General features: G+C 26.1%; 5 protein-coding genes across 5 annotated transcripts; 3 read left to right on the top strand and 2 right to left on the bottom strand.

Annotated features, from left to right (window-relative positions):
• Window positions 1-140: 140 nt before the first annotated feature.
• MKS88_003573 (RuvB-like helicase 3) lies at window positions 141-1,565 on the top strand (the record flags this gene model as incomplete). Its single annotated transcript, XM_067216675.1, has 1 exon — window positions 141-1,565. One exon carries the CDS (start codon window positions 141-143, stop codon window positions 1,563-1,565), a length of 1,425 nt encoding a protein of 474 aa, XP_067072386.1.
• Window positions 1,566-3,734: 2,169 nt separating this feature from the next.
• MKS88_003574 (14-3-3 protein) lies at window positions 3,735-5,814 on the top strand (the record flags this gene model as incomplete). Its single annotated transcript, XM_067216676.1, has 7 exons — window positions 3,735-3,828; window positions 3,987-4,057; window positions 4,495-4,698; window positions 4,890-5,082; window positions 5,185-5,278; window positions 5,505-5,578; window positions 5,723-5,814. 7 exons carry the CDS (start codon window positions 3,735-3,737, stop codon window positions 5,812-5,814), a joined length of 822 nt encoding a protein of 273 aa, XP_067072387.1.
• An 892-nt stretch (window positions 5,815-6,706) lies between these two features.
• Window positions 6,707-7,306, bottom strand: MKS88_003575 (cytochrome c oxidase subunit ApiCOX24; the record flags this gene model as incomplete). The annotated part of the gene is made up of 1 exon (XM_067216678.1): window positions 6,707-7,306. One exon carries the CDS (start codon window positions 7,304-7,306, stop codon window positions 6,707-6,709), a length of 600 nt encoding a protein of 199 aa, XP_067072388.1.
• Window positions 7,307-11,054: 3,748 nt separating this feature from the next.
• On the top strand, window positions 11,055-11,879 carry MKS88_003576 (proliferating cell nuclear antigen 1; the record flags this gene model as incomplete). The annotated part of the gene is made up of 1 exon (XM_067216679.1): window positions 11,055-11,879. One exon carries the CDS (start codon window positions 11,055-11,057, stop codon window positions 11,877-11,879), a length of 825 nt encoding a protein of 274 aa, XP_067072389.1.
• Window positions 11,880-12,980: 1,101 nt separating this feature from the next.
• MKS88_003577 (glideosome-associated connector) lies at window positions 12,981-21,116 on the bottom strand (the record flags this gene model as incomplete). The annotated part of the gene is made up of 2 exons (XM_067216680.1): window positions 12,981-20,824; window positions 21,101-21,116. The coding sequence occupies 2 exons, from the start codon at window positions 21,114-21,116 to the stop codon at window positions 12,981-12,983; spliced, it is 7,860 nt and encodes a 2,619-aa protein (XP_067072390.1).
• Between the last annotated feature and the right edge of the window lie 711 nt (window positions 21,117-21,827).

Genomic DNA, 21,827 nt, shown 5'->3' on the forward strand with positions numbered 1-21,827 from the left:
ATATATACATATACATATGTATATACGCTGTCCATTTACCTCTTAGTAGTAAAAGACCCACACGACGTGCGTATGCATTTTTCTTTGACCTTGTTTAATTAAAAAATTACTATTATTATATACGCACCAGTAACGTCAAAATGAAGCTTGAAGAAGTAAAGGACATACAAAAAATTGAAAGAATAGGAGCTCATTCCCACATTAGGGGGTTAGGATTAAATGATTGCTTAGACGCCCGCTATTGTTCTGAAGGTATGATTGGTCAAATGAGTGCCCGTAAAGCCGCGGGTATTGTTTTACGAATGATAAAAGAAGGAAGAATTAGTGGAAGAGCTATTTTATTAGCTGGACAACCTGGAACAGGTAAAACGGCTATTGCTATGGGTATCGCAAAAGCATTAGGTGAAGATACTCCCTTCACGCATATATCAGGTTCAGAAGTTTATTCCCTAGAAATGAGCAAAACGGAGGCTTTAACTCAGGCTTTTAGAAGATCTATTGGTGTTAGGGTAAAAGAAGAGTCTGAAGTTATTGAAGGGGAAGTAGTGGAAATAGATATAGAAAAATTTAATGAAAGAGACATTAATAATAAAAACAAAAAAGTAGGAAAGATGATTCTTAAAACAACAGAAATGGAAACATTATATGATTTAGGGAATAAAATGATAGAAGCTTTGCAAAAAGAAAATATTACTGCTGGTGATGTTATTTGTATTGATAAAAGTACAGGAAAAATTACAAAAATTGGGAAATCGTTTGCTAGATCGAAAGATTATGATGCTATGGACCCTAATACAAACTTTGTGCAATGTCCAGAGGGAGAATTACAGAAAAGAAAAGAAGTAGTTCACACTGTTACTCTCCACGATATAGATGCTATAAATAGTAGAACACAAGGCTTTCTAGCCTTATTTTCAGGAGATACTGGAGAAATTAAAAATGAAATTAGAGAACATATCGATATGAAAATTAATGAATGGCAAGAAGATGAAAAAGCAGAAATAGTTCCAGGTGTTTTATTTATCGATGAAGTACATATGTTGGATATAGAATGCTTTTCCTATTTAAATAGAGCCTTAGAAAGTGAACAGTCTCCTATTGTTATCATGGCAACAAATAGAGGTATTACCCATATAAGAGGTACGGACTACAAAGCTCCTCATGGAATTCCATTAGATCTTTTAGATAGAACACTTATTATACCTACCTACCCTTATAAACCTAAAGATATACAAAAGATATTAGAACAAAGAGCTGAAGAGGAAGATGTAGATATCGATGATTGTGCTAAAGAGTTGTTATGCAAAATTGCTTCTGAATCATCCCTAAGGTATGCACTACATCTAATTACTTTAGCAAATTTGGTTTCAAAAAAACGAAAAGCCACAGAAGTTACTGTACAAGATGTTAGGAGAGTTTACAATTTATTTATTGATGTTAAAAGAAGTACACAATATTTAATTGAATATCAGAACGAATTTATGTTTTCTGAGTTACCCAAAGAAGATGAATGCATTAAAGAAGAATCAAGTGAGGAGAAGAGAGAGGCGCACGAAAAGAAATGAGTGAACTCTGATCTAAGTAGATAGACTTATATATAAAATAGCTTTTAAAACGAATAATAAAATATACATATATAAATTTATATATATATATATATTTGTATGCTTTGGTACATTTATGAATTATATTGTGTGTAAAATTATGAGAACAGGTGTTGGTGTAATGTTATATAATCCTATTACTAAAGGAGGTTCCATATTTTACCAGTAAGATAACAAATTTTAAAACATGATTTTAATTTCAAGATTAAAAGAAATAGAAAAATGTACAGAATAAATATTTGTAGCATTTTACTTTATATAATTGGAATTAAAAATTAACCTATTAATGCACATAAATGAATTCATTATTTGTAATACACATAAAATTTGTTAGTAATATGCTTTAATTATTTTATCATACTTTTAACTTTTCTTTTTTTGAGTATAAACTTATTTATTTACCACATTTAACAAAATTGTTGATTATGGCAATAATATTTTATATATAGTAATTTTATTGCATTTTTTTTTGGGGGGGTGGCTATATATATATATATATATCTATATAGATAGATAAATAGACAGATATACATATACTATTTATTAAAAATTTTTAGAAAAAAAAAAAAAAAATTAAATTCTCTTTAATGCATTTGTGTTGTTCACTGATAATATACTAATTTCTAACTTTTTTTTATATATCCGAATTTCATTTATAATTGATCTTTTATAACATACACATTTATTCATATTGGGCTTAGTTTTTTATCATATCAGTTAAAATATATAATTTGCTTTTGGTGTGTTGTAATATTCCATAATACCAGAAAAAAAAATAAACATACAAAATTTGCATTAATTTCCATATTTACACTAATAGACCAATAAATTTCTAATATAATTTTAATTTATTATGACTATTAATGTACAGTATTAAAATAAGTTGTTTTCAAAAAACTGTATTTTCCATTTTATGTTATCTTGATAATTCCACACATACATGAATCCTAAAAAAATATGATATAATTTTTAAACCATTCTTTCATAATTTTAATATTTACATATTTTGGTTAATAAAGCGAAGAAAAGATATATTTTATTATTTTTTTTTTTAAAACGCAGTGTTCAGAATTTTGTGTATATTGCAGTATACTCTTCAAATATATCATAAATGAGCTTAGAAAAAAAAAAAAAAAAAAAAAAAAAAAAAAAATGAAAATGTTTAACATATATAGATATATATATTTTATTCCTCCTACATGAATAAATTTTAATTTAATCATTCATTCTAATTTTTATATATTTTCTTGTAAGATTTGTCTCAATTTTTTTTATTAGTCGATTTTTACAGCTTTTCCGAATAATCGTATAAAGACAACAACAAAAAAAAAAAAAAAAAAAAAACACAACTAGCTAAATGCAAAATGAAAACATTTGAACAGCACATAAAATATTATCCCTACATATTAAAAACTCATTTTGACCTTGCTAAGTCATAAAAATATATAAAAAAAAAAAAATTATCGAACAAATTTTTTAAGCAACCGTTTTTTTTGTAACCATTATTGAAGTTTTTAAAATTGTATTTTTTTCACAAGTTATTAACACATATTTATTAGTTATTTTAAGAAAAAAAAAAAACATACGAAAAAATTATTTATTGGAAAATTAACATAAAAAAAAAAAAAAAAAACTGTCTATTTATAAATTATATATCTGTGAATAAGTGGAGTTGGTTTTTTTTGGCACATAATGAATAGTGTGCAATTTAAATATAAACGAATATATACATACACATACAAATACGCGTACATCTTAATGAAACAGTAGTATATTAACTTGAAAATAATTTGTTTCTTTCACATTTTAATATACATTAAATTTTTTCTTCCACTTTAATTACATTAATTTTTTTTTTTTAATAATTATTTTAAAAAACATTTTCTATTTCATACGTTTTTTTTATGAAGATCTATGGTTCTTAATTTTTCCCATTTAAAGAATTTTTTTACTTGATCAAACCGTTCGTTCGAAATTATATCATGAATATTTTTTGTTTCATTTTACATGTAAAAAGGAAAAATTCTAAATAAAATAATATGCACAATTGTACAAAAAATAATGAAAATGACAAAAAAGTATTTAAACTAACAAAACAAGCAAAAAGTTATTTTTCCAACAACAGATCAAATGAAGCCACATAGTGATAATGACATTTTAGTATCTAACAAGGAAGAATTTATATATTTCTTAAAAATATTAAATCATATTGGATTCTATGATGGTTAAAATATATAATTTGATCTTTATTTGTAATACGTATAATTGCTAGAGTGTCCGTTTGTTCATTCGTCTATTTATTATTATTAATAGTATTACTATTATTATTATTATTTTTTTTTTTTTTTTTTTTTTTTTTTTTTTTATATTCCTATGACACAGAAATGGTTTCACTAATAAAACGGGTGAACGCGAAAAGTTACAATTTAAATTATGCAGAATCACTACTAATGGTTAGTAATAGTATATGTTATGTTTACTGTCATCAAATGTACCTTCACTTTTTCGAGAAGAAATTGAGAGAACTACAATTACATATATTTTTAAATCATTTTATAATATGTTTCTACTACATGATTTGTTAGTGATCGATATTAAAAAAAAATAAAATTTTGTGTGTCTAAATTGTATTAAATTTCGGATACGCACATATATTTTTAAATAGTTTCAAGCAATAGATCAAATATAATTGTCGTATAATGCATGTTAATTATATTTGCGGTAATCACTACTAAAAAAAAAAATTTTTTTTTTTCTGTCATAAGTATTTGCACAAGTATGGTGAATAAATAAAATAAAATGGACAAAAATATGCGTTTATAAGTTCACAAATTAAAAATGGGAAAACAAAATTAAATGCTTTTGATTATAACGTATTTTCTTTTTTTAGGGATCCACATTTAAAAATGCTTTAAATGTTAGAAGAAAGGAACAAACAGTACTGGAAAATATAATAACAAATAAAGAATCCACTGCAGAAGAAAAATATTGTGCTGAACTGCTAAAATCTAAATTAAATAAAGATATAAGATCCATAGAGAAGAACACATACACGGTCATTAAAACAAAATATATTCCCAAGACGGCTGATGAAGTAATATTTTTATTACATATACATTTTTATCTACATATATATATATGTTATTGTTAGAGGAAAATAAATATGATTAGAAAAAAAAAAAAAAAAAAAGGATTCTTCAATGTAACATAGAGGATTTGCCTATACTTATTACCTCTTTTATGTAAAATGTTATATTATTTCTATCTTTAAATTCTAATTTATAGAAAATATTAATGTTTTATTGGCATTTACTTGGGGATATGACCAGATATTGTGCAGATACATATATTGAGGAAAAAAAAAAGAAGATACAGGAAAAAAGTTTGCAATCATATACTAGAGCCTTAGGATATGCAAAAAAAATGAAGATGCCCCCATCCAGCCCAAGAATGTTGGAACTTTTAGTTAGCTTAACAGGTTAATATATACACATATATATATGTCTATACATATATGCCTATATATTTACACTTGAATAAATTCCTTTTTAATATATCTTTTTTCTTATTATGTTGCTAGTTCTGCGCAAAGATATGGATACAGACATTAATATCTCTATAGAAATGGCAGCACAGGCATTTAGAGATGCAATTCAAAATATGCATCTTCTAGAGTAATGTTCCTTAAAATTAAATTATTCCCATAAAAAATACTTTTAAAATGGAAATACTTATTTTTATATGACTATTTAATATATATATATATATATATAAACATACACACCTATTTGTGCATTTTGATATTCAATATACTATTGTTATTAAAGAAATTACAAAACCATATAATATGTATTAGTTCTTGTAATATCCTTTTTTTTTTTTTTTTTTTTTTTTATTTAGAAACGATGATGAATGCTCCAAAACGATTGGTATATTGGGTATACTACGAGACAACATAAATAAGTGGTGTGAAAGTAAGTTTACAAACTTTTATTTTTTTATATCTTCAAAAAATTTGTTATATGTAATATTATTACAATGCAATCTTTTTTTTTTTCTTTTTTTTTCCCTAAACATGTAATATTGTAATTGTTAATTAAAATTTTTATTTCCATCAGTTAGCGGAAGAAAAAATGTAGATGCATTATTTGAAATTAAAGGAGAAAACTTGGATAAATACAGAAGTATTATTTATAGCATCCACTCATAACGTTAAAAAAAAAAGGGCATATGTGAAATAGGACAAAAAAGGTAGATGCATTCTATATTCATCTACTTAAATTTTACTAGTTTCTCCTTTTCCAAATCCATCTTTATCTCGTTATATATATATATATATATATGTACATATTTTTAAAGGATACATTTGCGTACCTGAATTTTTTTGTTTTACTGTAAATCTTAAATTTTACACATGACTAACCAGATAAATTAACTTTAATCTTTTTTTTTTGTTCTTGTTTAACTTGGAAGAATTTTTATTTTTTTAAAGTTTTCTCAAAACTTTTTAATGAATTTTGTTATATTTGTATATTTCTTTAATTTAACTTTGTCTTACTTCCATGAGCAACTGCATTTCCTAAACAACTCTGTGTTTTTAAGATTAAAATTGTATTCGATATTAATAAAATAATAATATTATTTTATTGATATAATTTTTTTTTTAATATAATCTTGAAAATAATTTTACAGTTACAAAGATTGCCTAATATAGTTCTATAAGTAGTTGTTTTTGTAGTCAAGTTTACCAAAAAAAAAAAAAAAAAAGAAACACCCTAAGACTATTTTTTTTTCTTTAATGTGTTACAACATGCATAATGTAAATTTAGTAGGCCTCTTGATAACACAATATAAACGAACTAACGGGTTTTTGTTTATTTATTATAAAAAATTTATACTACATGCATAAAAACAAAATTACAAGAATATGTAATAAAAATATATGTATGCATATATTCACACGCTTCCATTTACACATATACAAGTTTAGGAATATATACATAAAAATAAGATTAACGTATGGTGTAATTTATTAAAGAAAAATTATAAATTTCATAAACAAAAAAAAAAAAAGATAATTACAATTCTATGTGGGGTACAATTTATTCTTCTTTATATCTATACTCTGGAGGTATCCAATCAACGGGATCGATATCAGCATTTCTATATCTAACTGCTCTTCTAGCTTCAAGGTACTGTGAAAAAGCATGATGATCAATTTCTCCACCATAATAATGCCAGTAGAAATGTTTGTAATAGTCCTCAGGGTCTATGGTAACTTCTAATGGTTCAAATCTTTGTAAATACATAGTAAATATAAATATTGGCAAAACAGTAGCTACTAATGATCCCATAAAAAGAAATAAAAATTGAAACTGTCCCCAAGTAGCTTTAAACAAATGCCAATATGTAAAATGTTTTAAATAATCTTTATTATTAAAAAAGGTGTATAATTCGTCGAGCGTCATAGAATGAATTGAAGGACCAGCCCAATTTCCATATTGATAACCTGTTTCTTTTATTGTTCTTGTTTTAAATATATCTATCCAAGGATAATTATGTACTTTTCTTGGGTCTAAACCATTATATATTCTTGGTGCATTTCCAACTTTTGGAGCTTTAAACATTTCTGCTGTGGGGTAATACGATTGTAAGGTTGCATTTGTAAACAGGTATTTTGTTTTGCTTCTCGATACTGCCATTATTATTCAAAATATGTTCTTATATGGTTTATTTATTTTTCTTTATTTTGCCTTGCTTTGCATTACTTTATTCTGCTTTATTTTGTTATATCTTTATTTTGCTATATCTTAAATTTTGTTTTCGCCTTTTCTCTATTATTGAACTTTAAATGCTTCAATATAAATGTATATCATCTGCAAGAAAATATTTATTTCCCACCTATTACACACGAAATTTTTTATTTTTTTTTATAACTTTTGGCAATAATTCTTTATTAAACACAAAATTTACAGTGTTTTTGTTTATTTTTAATTTTTTTTTTTTTTTTTGTTACACATAATAAATCATTTATAACAAAATAAAAAAACAGATAAAAAAATCTTGCATTACTTTTTTCGCATGTTATTATAATGGCTATAAGAAAACAATTACACGTAAAAGAAAAGATAAACAATAAAAAAAAAAAAAATAATAATAATGTGTTAAGTGTACTTATGTGTAAATGATGTTATAAAAACATAATAAAAACTTTAACTTTGAAAAGCAATTTTTTTTATTATCATTTTACGTTCATTTTAATGTTTTACAGCGCTATTGTTTACTTACGTTTTCATTAACTTTTACTGTAGTTTTTGAGTTTACTTTTGCTTTTATCTTATCCTTTTTGTTTTTTGGGTATTATTTTGTTGTTTTTTGGGTATTATTTTGTTGTTTTTTGGGTATTATTTTGTTGTTTTTTTGGTGTTTTGTTTGTTGATTTGTTGATATTCTTTAATTAACCTTTTTTATCATGTACTAATTTTTTTTTAGGAGGTATAAAGACACAAATGCACCTTCATTGCAAAAAGTAAAATCCTACTTAAACAGCATATTGTACGTATGCGTGTATATGTGTACATAACTGTATGTTCAGCAGTCTCGTATGTAGAATGTTTGACGTATCACGTTATATATTCATACACTTAAAAGGAATTTTGAGAACTTTAATCATTTTATTAAGCAAAATTATCTCTTTTCATACTTCTGTATATTTATTATATAAAAAATAATTAAATATTTTGTTTAAATATAAACTTTTCAGAGTTGTAACAAAAAGAAAAATTACAGGAATTATTAATTTAATAGTATAAATGTAATATTGTAATTTTCGTAAACTTACAACATCCTTTCCTTTTTACGGGAACCAAGGAACAAGTATAACGATTAAAAGCAACACTAGATTTTTTTTTTTTTTTTTTTTTCCGGAAGTTAAAGGATTATTATTAAGCGTTTCATTTGCACGATATTTTTATACACATTTGTATTAACATTTTATGAGCCTTTGTTACACTTTAATACTATATCTTATAGCTCATTCATATTTCTTATACCTTATTTGCATTTTACATATTTTGAATTCAAACTCATCACGATTATATGCTCCATATCTCAAGAAAAAAATATGCGTCTATCAAATAGTTTGAAAATTTGAAAACGTAAATTTAAAATGATGATTTACAAATAAAGCGTAAAAGAATCTAGAAAATTTGCATGTGTACTATGTATATAGTTGATGTTAATAAAGGAAATAAATAATTACATATATATATAGTTTATATCTTACATTTAAAATTTTTTTTTTATATGTATATTATAAGGGAAGGGGAGCAAAACAAACAAAATAAAACGAAATAAATATATGAAGATTTATTAGCTCCTTTTTTTGTTTCACATTTTTTAAAACACAGAAGTTCCTATAAAGAATCCTTTTAATAAAAAATTTGAAATCGTAGTGCTAAAGGAGCAATATAGACACACGTTATCTGAATACAGAATTTAGTTCGTACATTTTCTTTCTTACATATTTTTCATTTTATTTAAACAATATAACACATTTAACAATTTTCAGCTTAAAAGAGAAAAAATTGATTTTAAGATTCAGTTTTTAAAAACATATATTATAAGAAGACGTAATTGTAAAAAGAATATCTCTTATTATCTGTTCATGAAGGAAAATATACGTAGGGTCTAAAATAGCTTACACTAGTATGTCAGCTTAAAAAGGAACTTTTCATTTATTACGCTGCACATGTACATGCATGTATATAAACATATACAAGCACTTGTCTTAAAGCTACTTTTACATATAAATTTTTTATTGCTTTTCATAGGTGCTTATTTTTACACATAAGAATCTATGCAGTAATAAAAAATGAAAGGAGATTGAGAAAAAAAAGCTCGCCAATTTACAAATAAATTATAGTATTATTTAACTTACGATAAAGTAAAATTAAACACATATATACTTGTATATATGTAAGTGAACTTATGTGTGTGTACATATATATATATATATATATAAATATATGCATATAAAGGGAAAAATAGTACTAGTCCTTATAAACTATTTTAAGTACAACCTTAATGGAATAAATTTAAGTAAATATTTAATTATAAAATCCATTTGTGCAAAAAAAAAAGAAAAAAAGAAAATTAGAATATATTAATTTACGTGATTTGTTTTATAAGACATATAAAATAAGAAAATATTGCTTTTCCTTTTTATATTATATTTATATAGTTTTTTTTTTTATTTTTTGTTCCTCTGTGCCTTAAAGGTTGTGCAATAAAAAGGAAGATAATGATTTAAGTATTATAGCTAATATAAAAATAAGTATGGATACATATATCATGAAGGTAAAAACCTTAAAAACAGCATTAGTGTGGTTTTAAGCTTAAATATATAAAAGCAAACGAAAGTAGAAAAAAAAAAAAATATAGAAAAAATAATGTATACTTTTAGGACTAGTATATATATATATATATATATATATATATATATATAATACAATGTATACATATATAATACATATATATGTACATATATGTGTTTAATTAATAAGTTGAAATATTTGTGTCAAAGTATTTATTTTCGCAATAAATGTGTTATTTATGAAAAAAGCAATATTTATTTGATGAAGACCATAAATGGTTTTTCCTCTTTCACATCTCTATCGTGTTTTACATTTCTTTTTTTTTTTTACCCGTTTTTTAAATGGAATGAATAGTAGATACAATTACACTTTGAATTAAAAAATTAATGAAAATACTCTCTTCCTATCCATACACTCATAATGTATATAAAACGAAATATGTGAAATACGTGAAATGCGTGAAATAGCTATTTTCATTTTAAAAAAAAAAAAAAAAAAAGCTAAAATATGCAAATATAACAAAAGAGCAATATGCAAAAAAGGTATAACGGCACTTCAGGATTTCACATCATCTAAAAAAATTAGTTTTTAAAAGAAGTTCAATACATTTTTTATTTAGTAAATAACTTAACATTCTTTTTTCATTTCATGTATATATTTTACATATATATGTACGTTCATTTTTTTAGTGACATAGGAAATATATTATTGAGAGAGTATACATATTTTTAAGAACACTTTAAGTTAAAAAAAAAAAAAAAACATTGTAATAATAGAGAATATAAATTAAAATAAATAAACCCTAAGAAATTAATAAAAAGTCCCTACTTTAATAATAAAAAAAAAAAAAAGAGTAGAAAGTTGTTGCAGTTCAAAATATAACCATTAAAAAAGGGCTACTAAAAGGAGAAAGCACACAAAAAAAAAAAAAAAAACACACATATATGTGTGTGTATGTTATATGTATATATATATATATATATGTACATATGTATGCATATATTTATATATAACAAATTGATTATACAAATTTAAGACATTAAATAAAAACACTTAAACATCCACAAAGAGAAAAATGTTAGAAGCTAAACTAAATAATGCATCTATTTTGAAAAAATTATTTGAATGTATCAAAGATTTAGTGAACGATGCAAATGTTGATGCCGATGAAAGTGGGTTAAAATTACAAGCATTAGATGGGAACCATGTCTCGTTAGTTAGTTTACACTTAGTAGATTCTGGGTTTTCTCATTATAGATGTGATCGTGAGAGAGTGTTAGGTGTGAATATTGCATCCTTAAATAAAGTTTTTAAGTTATGTGGAGCAAATGAATCTGTTGTTATATCCAGTAAAGATGATGAAGACAATCTTAACTTTGTATTTGAAAATAATAAAGAAGATAAAGTAACAAACTTTTCTTTAAAATTAATGTCCATTGAACTAGATTCCCTTAATATCCCTGATTGTGAAGAAGGGTTTGATGCAGAAGTAGAATTAAGTAGTAAAGAATTAACAAATATTTTTAGAAATTTATCTGAATTCTCAGATACAGTATTTATTGAAATAGATTCCAATAGTATCAAATTTACAACAAAGGGATTAGTAGGAGATGCAGAAGTTGCATTAAAACCAAGAGAATCAACAAGTGAAGATGATGTTGGTGTTACTATAAAATCGAAAAAAAAAATTAAACAATCTTTTGCTATAAAATATTTAAATTTATTTTCAAAATCCACTATTTTGTCAGACGTAGTTACCTTAGGATTAAGTGATAGTAGACCTATTGAATTTAAATATGAAATAAAAGATACATCTCCCGGCGCAGATACTTTAAAAGTTGGATTTGTGAAATTTTTCTTAGCGCCTAAAATGGATGATGATATGGATAATAAAGATTAGAACTCCTTTTTTTTACCTTCCATTTTTCGTAAATATATGCATATACACACAAATGCTTATACGTATATATATTTTTAATTCGGTTATATTACATATTGGTGCATTATTATGCGCATATCGCATATGTCTATGTATATATATATATAATATACCCTCTACACGTATGTACATATACATTTATATAAATGTATACTTTACATATATTTATTAAAAACAGCCTTTTAAACAACAACCTAACATATTCAAACACGCTAATAAATAACATTAACTGTAAAATTATTTATAATATTTCTATCTTTAAAAAATCATCACAAAAATTTTATAACATTTTTTAATACAATTTTATGATAATATGTATTGAAAATAAACTCCCATAAAATTAATTAACCTGAACAATTATAATTATTTTGGTATAGGGGAAAATGACTGAAAAAAAGTAACAATACATACAGCAAATTTTTAATTTATTAGGTAAATTAAGTCATTCGCAAATATATAAATCACCTACGAATAATGAAAATATGCAATAAAATCGTTATGTACACTATATATATATATTTTTTATTTTTTTTTTTTATTATATATTTATTGAGTATTCTTTTGTGATATAACATTTTGTAAAATGGGCTCACGCATACAAGCGGATGGAACCGGGGAAAAAGGAAAATTGGAAAAGAAAAAGTAATATAATTTTATACTATTCTTATTTCATTTTTCTCCTCTTTTAGTACTCAAGTAGGAAGGGAAAAAAAAAAAATATATAACAAAATAGCAATTTAATAGAGCTACACGGAGCATATACAAAAACAAGAACAGATAAAAGAAAACAATTCCGGTAGACTAAATTAGTGGGAAGGGGAAAATAGAACGAATGATTTGAAAAGAAACAAATGTTTTATGCTTAATGTATTATGTGTTATGTATTGTGTGTTATGTATTATGTGTTATCTGTTTAATGTGTTATCTGTTTTATGTGTTATGTGTTTTTTATACTTTTCATATACTATTATATTTCATATATGTGGCGTGCAAAAGCTGCTTTTTTATTTTTTTTTATTTTGCTTCATTTTTTCATTTTTTTTTTGGGGGGTGGGGGGCAACTTAATAATTATAGCTAGCGGCGTCACGCCAAAGAACAAGCAAATCTACAAAGGCGTCTCTCTCCTTTTGCGTTTTTGTTTTAATTGGTAATTCTAGTCCCTCTGGGAAATCTTCAGTGGGTGGTCCATAGATACATAATGTTACCTTTGCATTCACTTTTCTAGGTTCTCGTTTATTACTTGCTTTTAATAACGGATGTGCTAATCCTTTCGATATATTTTTTATACGAACCACAGATATTTTAAATATATGATCTGAATCATCACCGATTATCCATTCCAAGGTACTCAAGTCTTGGCTAGCTTTCCATTTAAATGGTTTTCTTTGATCACTATTATGATATATTTTACACGAACCACCTTTTCTTAAAGAATCCTTAATATTCGAAGCTAAATCGTGTACACCATTAACATATGGATCTTTATCAAATTCAGATAAATTAAAGTCAAAAGTTAGTAGTGTATCTTTAAATGCATCCAATGGGTCTTCTGCTGAATTCATTGCATCTAATGTACGCTCAACTTTTTGTACAATTTGTTTATCCTCCTTTTTATTACTCATTTTTGATATAGACGACTTAAAACCTTTTACAATATCTCGTGAAATAGTCCTATCATACACTTCTGCTGAATACATTGCAATGTTATCTATACACAGAGCCAATAATTGCATAATAACAGAATCTCCTCCAAAATTATTTAAATTCTCCCTCGTTAAATTATCAAAACCAGATGCGGTCATCGAAATAATACCTAATCTATGGTATGCAAAATATGCTAATAAACCGAGTGATACTTTTTGTAATCTCAACTGTTTCAAATGATTATTATCATTTGCACAAGTTAGTACAGATTGTAATATTATATCAATCATTTCTTTATCCATACTAATGTTATACCAACCACCTAATCTTGCATTATGTAATTCTTCTTCCTCCTCACTATATTCATTTGTTACACCTTCTATATTTTGTGTATAATATAATATACAAAGTAATAAACGTAATGCTTCTAACATTACAATTGATTTTTTAACCGACTTACATATAAGATTAGCTATGGAAGGTACTCCACCACAATTACAAAATTCATAGGCTAATTCTTCAGATTGTATTAAACGTCTAACACATCTAAGAGAAGAAACAACTAATTCAGTCATTTCAAACTCTTCTGTTTCTGCTTCCATACAACTAATTAATATACCAAAAGCGTCTGCCTTTACTAATAAAGGTAAACTAGATTCAATTTTACATTGATTACTTAATAAATGAATAGCTAAAGTTAGTAAATTAATATCATAATCATATAATTGTATCACATTTATAGTTGCTTCTATTCCATCATTATCAGCAAACATTTTGGCATTTTCATGTAATCTACATAAAGAACATAGAATATCTAATAAAAAAAATATGACTTTTGTATTTTCTCTATTCTGTTTTAACACATTTAACACTGGAATTAATGTGATTCCAAAATTTTTCATATTTCTTTCTTCATTTTCCATAACTAAATTTGATAACGTACGTAAACCTGTCTCCAATTCAGCGTCAGGAAAATATTCATTTAATTTATTTAACCATGATTCATAGGAAACCTCAATTTGTGCATCTAGAAAATATTTAACATTTGTTGTATATAAAGACAGATTAGAAATAGCTTTAAACAAACTCTCAATACATCTTACAGCATTTTTATTATCACTGCCATCATAACTTTTTAAACATTCTACTAATTCAGCAGGAGCACCATTCGTTCCATAAGTTTTTTTCATGTCTTCATTTCTAAATAAAATGTTACAAAGTAAAACAGAAGCTGCATTTGTTACATCAAAATTAGATCTATATTCTCTTAAAATTTGTACATTTAAATCAGGTCCTTTTAAATTACAAAATATACTAGAATTAACCTTGTGATCTATACACATATTAGCTAACGCCAAACAACTGTTTGTTATAGTTGGTTCCATTTCTTCTTTATTTAATGATCTATATAATAAACTGACACATGCATCTACACCTTTTATTTCTCCAATTTGTGTCTTTATTTCTTTTACTACTGATAAACTTCCAACTAAAAACAAAACATCTGGATAAATAATTTTATCTGTATCAGTACTGTTTATAATATTGGTCAAACGAACTAACACATCTGCCTTTAATAATGTCTCCACATGTGCGTCAGATACAACTTTTCTCATAGCTCGAAAGGTGTGACGTAATAACGAAATAGAATAATCCCCATGATCATATTGATTCCATATATCTATTAAATAATGAATAGCTTTTGTGTTGTCATACACATTTCTATTATAAGCTGTTCTATCAATTAACAAAACACGATTTATTAGAAAGTCTTCTTTATCATCCTTTTCTAACGTTTCTTCTGAACACAAATTACCTACAGATTTACTTATAATATTCGCATAATCCTTTATCTCTTTAACCACTTGTTCTAAACCCTTTGGATTTTTTGTAAAAGCGCATAACGCACGACATGAGTAATGTTTTACATTTTCATTACTTTGTTTTACCAATGAACTAAAAGCGGTAGTCTGAAATCCTTTCTTTATAAGCTCCCCAATATTATCACTGTTCTCACAAAATAGTTCTATAGCCATATAACCATACGAATTGTCTATTCCATCTTCCGTTGTTGGTAATAGATTATCCTTATTATACACTCTTACTCTATCCAATACAAAATTCATATCTTCTTCTAAGGATGGTTCTTTTAAAACATTAATTTCCATTTCCTTTGTTTTATATTCTGTTAATAAATCATATATATATTTACATGTTTTCTCTTTCGGCTTGTCATCATTTACAGCATTACGTATATTATTAATTTTCATTTTCATATTATTAACAAACTCATCACCTAGTTCTTTCCTCCTTTCTTCAAGACTATTTTCTAACTCTTCTAATAAGTTAGTCAGTTCATCATTATTAGCAAGCTGTCGACCTATTCCTTCATTAACTAATAATTTTTCCAAAGTTTGCAAAAATGCTTCGGTCGTTTGTGCATCGTTTATTATATTATCATGATTACTTTGAATAATAGAAGGCAAAGCAGAATTTAATATTTTTGATGCTGTTGATGCATCTAAAGATGCTATCTCACTCAGTGCTTCCAAGACAGCTACATGTACTTCTTCATTTGATTCATATTCCATTAACTTTGCTAAATTATTCAACGCATTCAATTTATCTGCTTGATTAATATGTGTAAATAGTCCTGTGGCAGCTGAATCTTTCAGCAAGTTTGCATATGACTTTATGATATCTACTCTGTCTTGTGTTGGATAACTAGATAAATTTTCTTCTGATACTAAATTATTAATTTTTCTAAGAGTTTCGGAAGCTACTCTCTCATCTAGGATATTGGATAAAACCATTGTATCTATTAAATTTATAAATTCAACAGTTCTATCATTAGGTGAACCCAAATTTAACAACAATTCACATGATTCTATTACATGACCAGCATCCATATCATTTACATATCCAGATGTGCTTGACGTTTCTGCAATAGCACCTAATAATTTAATTCCAGACAAATAGACGCAATCGTTTGCTCTATTCAAATTCATAACTGCTACTGTCTGTTCTACTAAATTGCCCATTGAACCATTCCATTTCATATAGAGCAGTTTAGCTCCTTCTTCATCTTTCGCCACCTGTTCCAGTAATTCAAAAATTCCTTGAACAACGTTTGGCTTATTTTTATACTGTTCCAATACATCATATGAATTGTCTACTATCGGTGATAGTTTATCCATTACCAATTGTTTTGTATATGGATTCAAGACACATCCAGCTAAAACACTATAAACAGATGATACAAACTTACAGTTTGACAATCCAACTTTATTTGCAATCATATCTGTATATTGATTTAATATGCCCGCAGAAGCTACAGCCCATGCTCCCAATTGATCTTCATGATCATATTTCACACGATCTACTAATCTTTTTGTAACTAAAGCTACATTTGCTTGTAAAGAAACGTTATCTAATTCAGAAGATAAATAGCCATTTAATTGCTGCAGTGTGGCTTCTGTATATTGTAAAGCATCCTGAGGATTTTCTAACGGGGCTCTTAAAAACATCTCTAGTTTACTAGTCAAGTTATCTATTTTTTGGACAGCATCAGTATCACTACTTTTAACATTTAATATTAATTTCATCAATTTCTTTACTTGTTCATCAGCACCCATATATGAGAACAATACTCCTCCTAATCTTGATATCTCCTCATTTTCGTTGAAAATCATAGTCACATCAGAAATGATATCAACAGCACCCAATTCTCTTAGTTTCATTTTATCATTACCATTACATAATTTAACTAAAACAGTCATTATTTCTAGAGCTGTTGATTCATCATTCTTATTCTTACCTAACGTTTCTAGCAATATTTTCATAGCAGAATATTTATCTATTTTCATCTGCTCTTCTATATTAATGTGATCAGCAAAAAATGCTAAACATTTTGAACTGTCCTGAACAATAGGCAAATATACTTGATATTCTCCCATAATTTTAAACAGATTGTCAATAACACGAGTTTTCTTAGATATATTTGTTATTATATTTTCATTTTCAGTTTTTAGCAATTCATGTAAAGCTTTTATTGCACTTCCTCTAGAATTCTTATTTTTTTCTGAATTACCTATTAAACTCACAATTAGCGATATAAGTGTATCGTACTCTGGATGACTAATTAATTGATTTACACGTTTTTCACTTGTGCACATATGCGCCAAGCATCCAAAGGTACTCTTTATAACCATGTCCGATTCTGAAAAGTAATTTATTCCTTCACACAATTTATTAACTAAACCTAAGTTAAACGCTAAATCTGCATTTGTAATATCATGTTTGAGTAATAAACTTAGAGATTCTAATATATTAGAAACTGCTTCTTCCGTGTGATCATCTCCAGGGAACACTAAAAGATTTTCCGCCTCTATTAATACAGATACCATATCACTTTTAGTTAGATGCACTAATCCAATTCTTGTTTGAGAAATATTTATACATGCATGGGCAACCTCTGATATAATAGCATCATATAAACTTCTTCCTAAAATGCTATAATCTTTGTTACTTGTTTCTTTGTAGCAGTTAGGATTCTTTTTTAACCACGCTACAATATTACGAAGAGATTCTCCTATGTTACAACGAGAAGATATTTTACTTGCTTCTGCTGTTAATAATAATTCATTTAAAGAAACTAAATATTCATGCAATTGTACAAGATCTTTTTCTTTCATAGATTCATCACATAATTTTAAAAGATCCTCAATTTCTTTCGTCAAAGAATCTAATGGCATCAGAACTGCTAACAGAGGAGCACATGTTGTTTTAAGTTTAGGATTTTTTACATGGGTCCTTAAGGCATTTTGAAGTGGAACTAATGTATTTGCTTTTTTTATAGCATCCAGTGAATCAGGATAAATCTTAAGTACGTTTCCTAAGACACTAAAACCAATTATCTGAACATCCACATACATAGGAACTTTATGAATATATGTCACAATTTGTTTTACATATCCTTTATTAACCAAACTTTCTGAACCTACTACATTGCTACTTAAAATTATATTGTTAATCGCTGCAAGCAAATTCGTTTGAGTTAAACGAGATTCTGAATATTTTTTCATTAATTTAAATATACTGTCTAAACTTGCCTCTACAATTTCTTTATTGCTTACTTTGTATACTTCTGTTAAATAATTTATACATTCTGCAGATGTTATCAGTATATTATCATCTGGTTCCTCCCCTTCTGCTAATCTTTTTACTTGAGAAATACACATTATATCAACTATGGACGCTATCACCTCATGTAATGTAGTTGCTGCATTTAGTTTTAATATTTTTATAGTTTTTAACGCAGCTTTAATTAACTTAGTCTGTTCATTAAATCTTGGTGACTCGATCCATACTTTAATACCATTGAAAATACAAGAATCAGCTCCTTTGGATTCTAGTATACTTTTTAACGATTGAATTCTTGATAATCCAGATATAGCTGCTAATGTTTTGTATGCACCTTCTGGGTTTGATTCTGCTAAATTTATAATCGATTCTAAATTAGATATATGTCTTTGACAGTCACTTTCAGTAGCTAATTTCTCCATAATTTTTGTTCCTTCTTGGATAATAACTTCCTTAGTTTCGTTTTCTAACATGACAGTTAATACAGTATCAACCACTTGTTGATTACTCAAGAATTTTAAGGAATCCGACGCAGTTAACATTTTATTTATTAATTTCAGTCCAATTTCTGATATTGCGCTATCCTTACTTACTGCTGATAAAGCATTCGTAATACCAGTAACCCCTCCATATTGACTTATTGGTTCAATTGTTGTTATGTATTCCGATAATCTAAAATATGTCGTAAAACAATTTAGAAGATAATCTAATTCTGTTAAATGATATTGAATACACGTTGACAAAATTTCAATTGCTTGATTGTTTACCATTTGTTCATGAAATTCATTTATCATTGATGCAGAAGCTATACATGCCATACTAGCTTTTGCTAATTCAATTGATTCCAAAGATGCATATAAAATAGGAAATAAGGAAGCAAATAATGAATAACTGTTTATTTCATTAACATAATTAGATCGAGATACAAATGGAGTTAATGCATTACATATAGCACTTTCGCAATCGATATCATTAGGAAAATATGACAATGCCGTACAAAGTGTGGCAATGCCTCCATATTCATATACTATCAAAGCATGAGGAGGATTATTTGATATTCTTCCTAACATTCTGGATGCTCCAGCTACTAATCTAGAAATTTTTTCAGGGTTACTTTCATATTGTTGTAAACCACTATTGATTAATTCGATAAGTACAGGTATTCCTCCAGATTCAACAACCTTATCTGTTATAGATGAAATGTATGAAAGGGAACTCAGTAGTTCCAATGCAGAATCCTGCTCCTTTGATCCTTGCTCTGCTTTTTTTAGTACATTTAAACAGTCAGTTAATTGTTCTGGTCCTACAGCACATTTCATAGCATCACTTCCTTTTGAAACAATTCTAGGGTAAGACTTAAATTTATCTAAAATTATAACTGATTTTTCAATTATAGTTGGAACTACAAATCCATTTGAAGATAAATTCTTAATTGTATCAAAAACTCCTTCAACTATTTCTGCAGTATCGTCATTTATTGTTTGAAATGATAAACAATAATCTATTAATTTATGATGTGCTCCTCCTTTGTTCAAGTACTCTGAACTAGCAGGAGATTTAGATACAACTGACAAAGCAGATACTATCCCAACCCTCAACTTAATGTTATATGTGTTTGATGTAAACACATTTAATAAAGCAGTACTAAGTTCTCCCCCCTCTATTTGTACATTTGAATCGTTCATATTTTGAATAAACGTCATACAATTTTTTAATGTGTCTTGATCCGAGGGAACTGTTTTAATAATATCTACTATAGCTTCTACACCACCACTTGTAATTAATTTTTGTAATGATTCTAAATCCTTCTCAGAACAGCAATAATCAGACATAGCAAGCAATACTCTACTTGCGCAAAAAAGAATGTCATCATCATCCTTATAATTGGTTACTGCATTCTTTATTGGCTCTACGGCACCTCTATCCAGCGCATCAGATGCATTTTCTTTGTACGATTTTGATGTGGGATTGCAAAAATCAGATAGTGATCTCAATCCAAACATTAACATACGCTTAAAATTTTGATGTTGCACTATAGATGACACAGCGGTAATAACACCAGGGTCACCTCCCCTTCTCACTACAAATAAATGTGAATAATTATGCAAATTATAGCATCCTTACTAATAAGAAATATTCACATGGTTCATTTGCACCATATTTCATTATATATTTATATATATATAAACATATATATGACCACATCCTTATTATGTAAATGTAGTTTCAATGCAATACATACATAATCGGGCACATGAAATGTGTGAAAAACAAAAATTTTAAATCTGTCTTTCCAAATTGTAAATTTAAAAAAGAAAGTATTTCCTTCGTAACAAACAGATAATAGAAATATTTTTTTTTTAAAATGCAAATATTCGTCTTTCTTTTTCTTTACCTAGTGTCCTTGGCATTTTCTCTGATATAACGTATTAATAAAAAATGTATATATTTATGATGATTGTAGCTGTGCTATAAAGGACTTGGGCGTGTTCTTAGTTGTCAACGAAAAAAAAAATATTAATATTTAGTCCAATTATTATTTTTTTTTTTTTTTCTTTTAAATTTCAATATTTAAACAAACAGTTTTAATTAATAAGAATTGTTCTTAAAACAAATATAAGATACTTGTTAAAATAAAAATTCTTTTTGCACATGCAAGTTGCCAATTTCGTAATGCATTAAAATAACTAAAAAGACAAAATAAAAAACAAAGTTAAAAAAAGATATATTTTAATATAAATTTACAAGTACCATCTCTTTGTTAGCAACTTAAATATTTATATATTTTACTTAAAATATTTATGCAAAAAAAAAAAAAAAGTACGTAATAACATATTACTTTAAAAATAATATGAATTTCTTGGGAACTAAAAGAGTACCAAAAAAAAAAAAAAAATATATATATATACATACATAATATTTATATGTATATGCATATATGTGTGTACACATATATGTATAAAAGCAAAAAAATAAAAAATGTGAAAAAAATGTATAAAATAAGATAAAAAAAAAAATATATTAAAAAAATAAAATTAAAACAAAAGAATGTATGCATATATTGTAAAAAAAAAAAAAGAAGAAAATTATATAATTGTAAAAGTGTTCAGTATAATTTTTAG

This window comes from Plasmodium brasilianum, chromosome 11, assembly GCF_023973825.1.
Source record: "Plasmodium brasilianum strain Bolivian I chromosome 11, whole genome shotgun sequence".
NCBI classification, from domain to species: domain Eukaryota; phylum Apicomplexa; class Aconoidasida; order Haemosporida; family Plasmodiidae; genus Plasmodium; species Plasmodium brasilianum.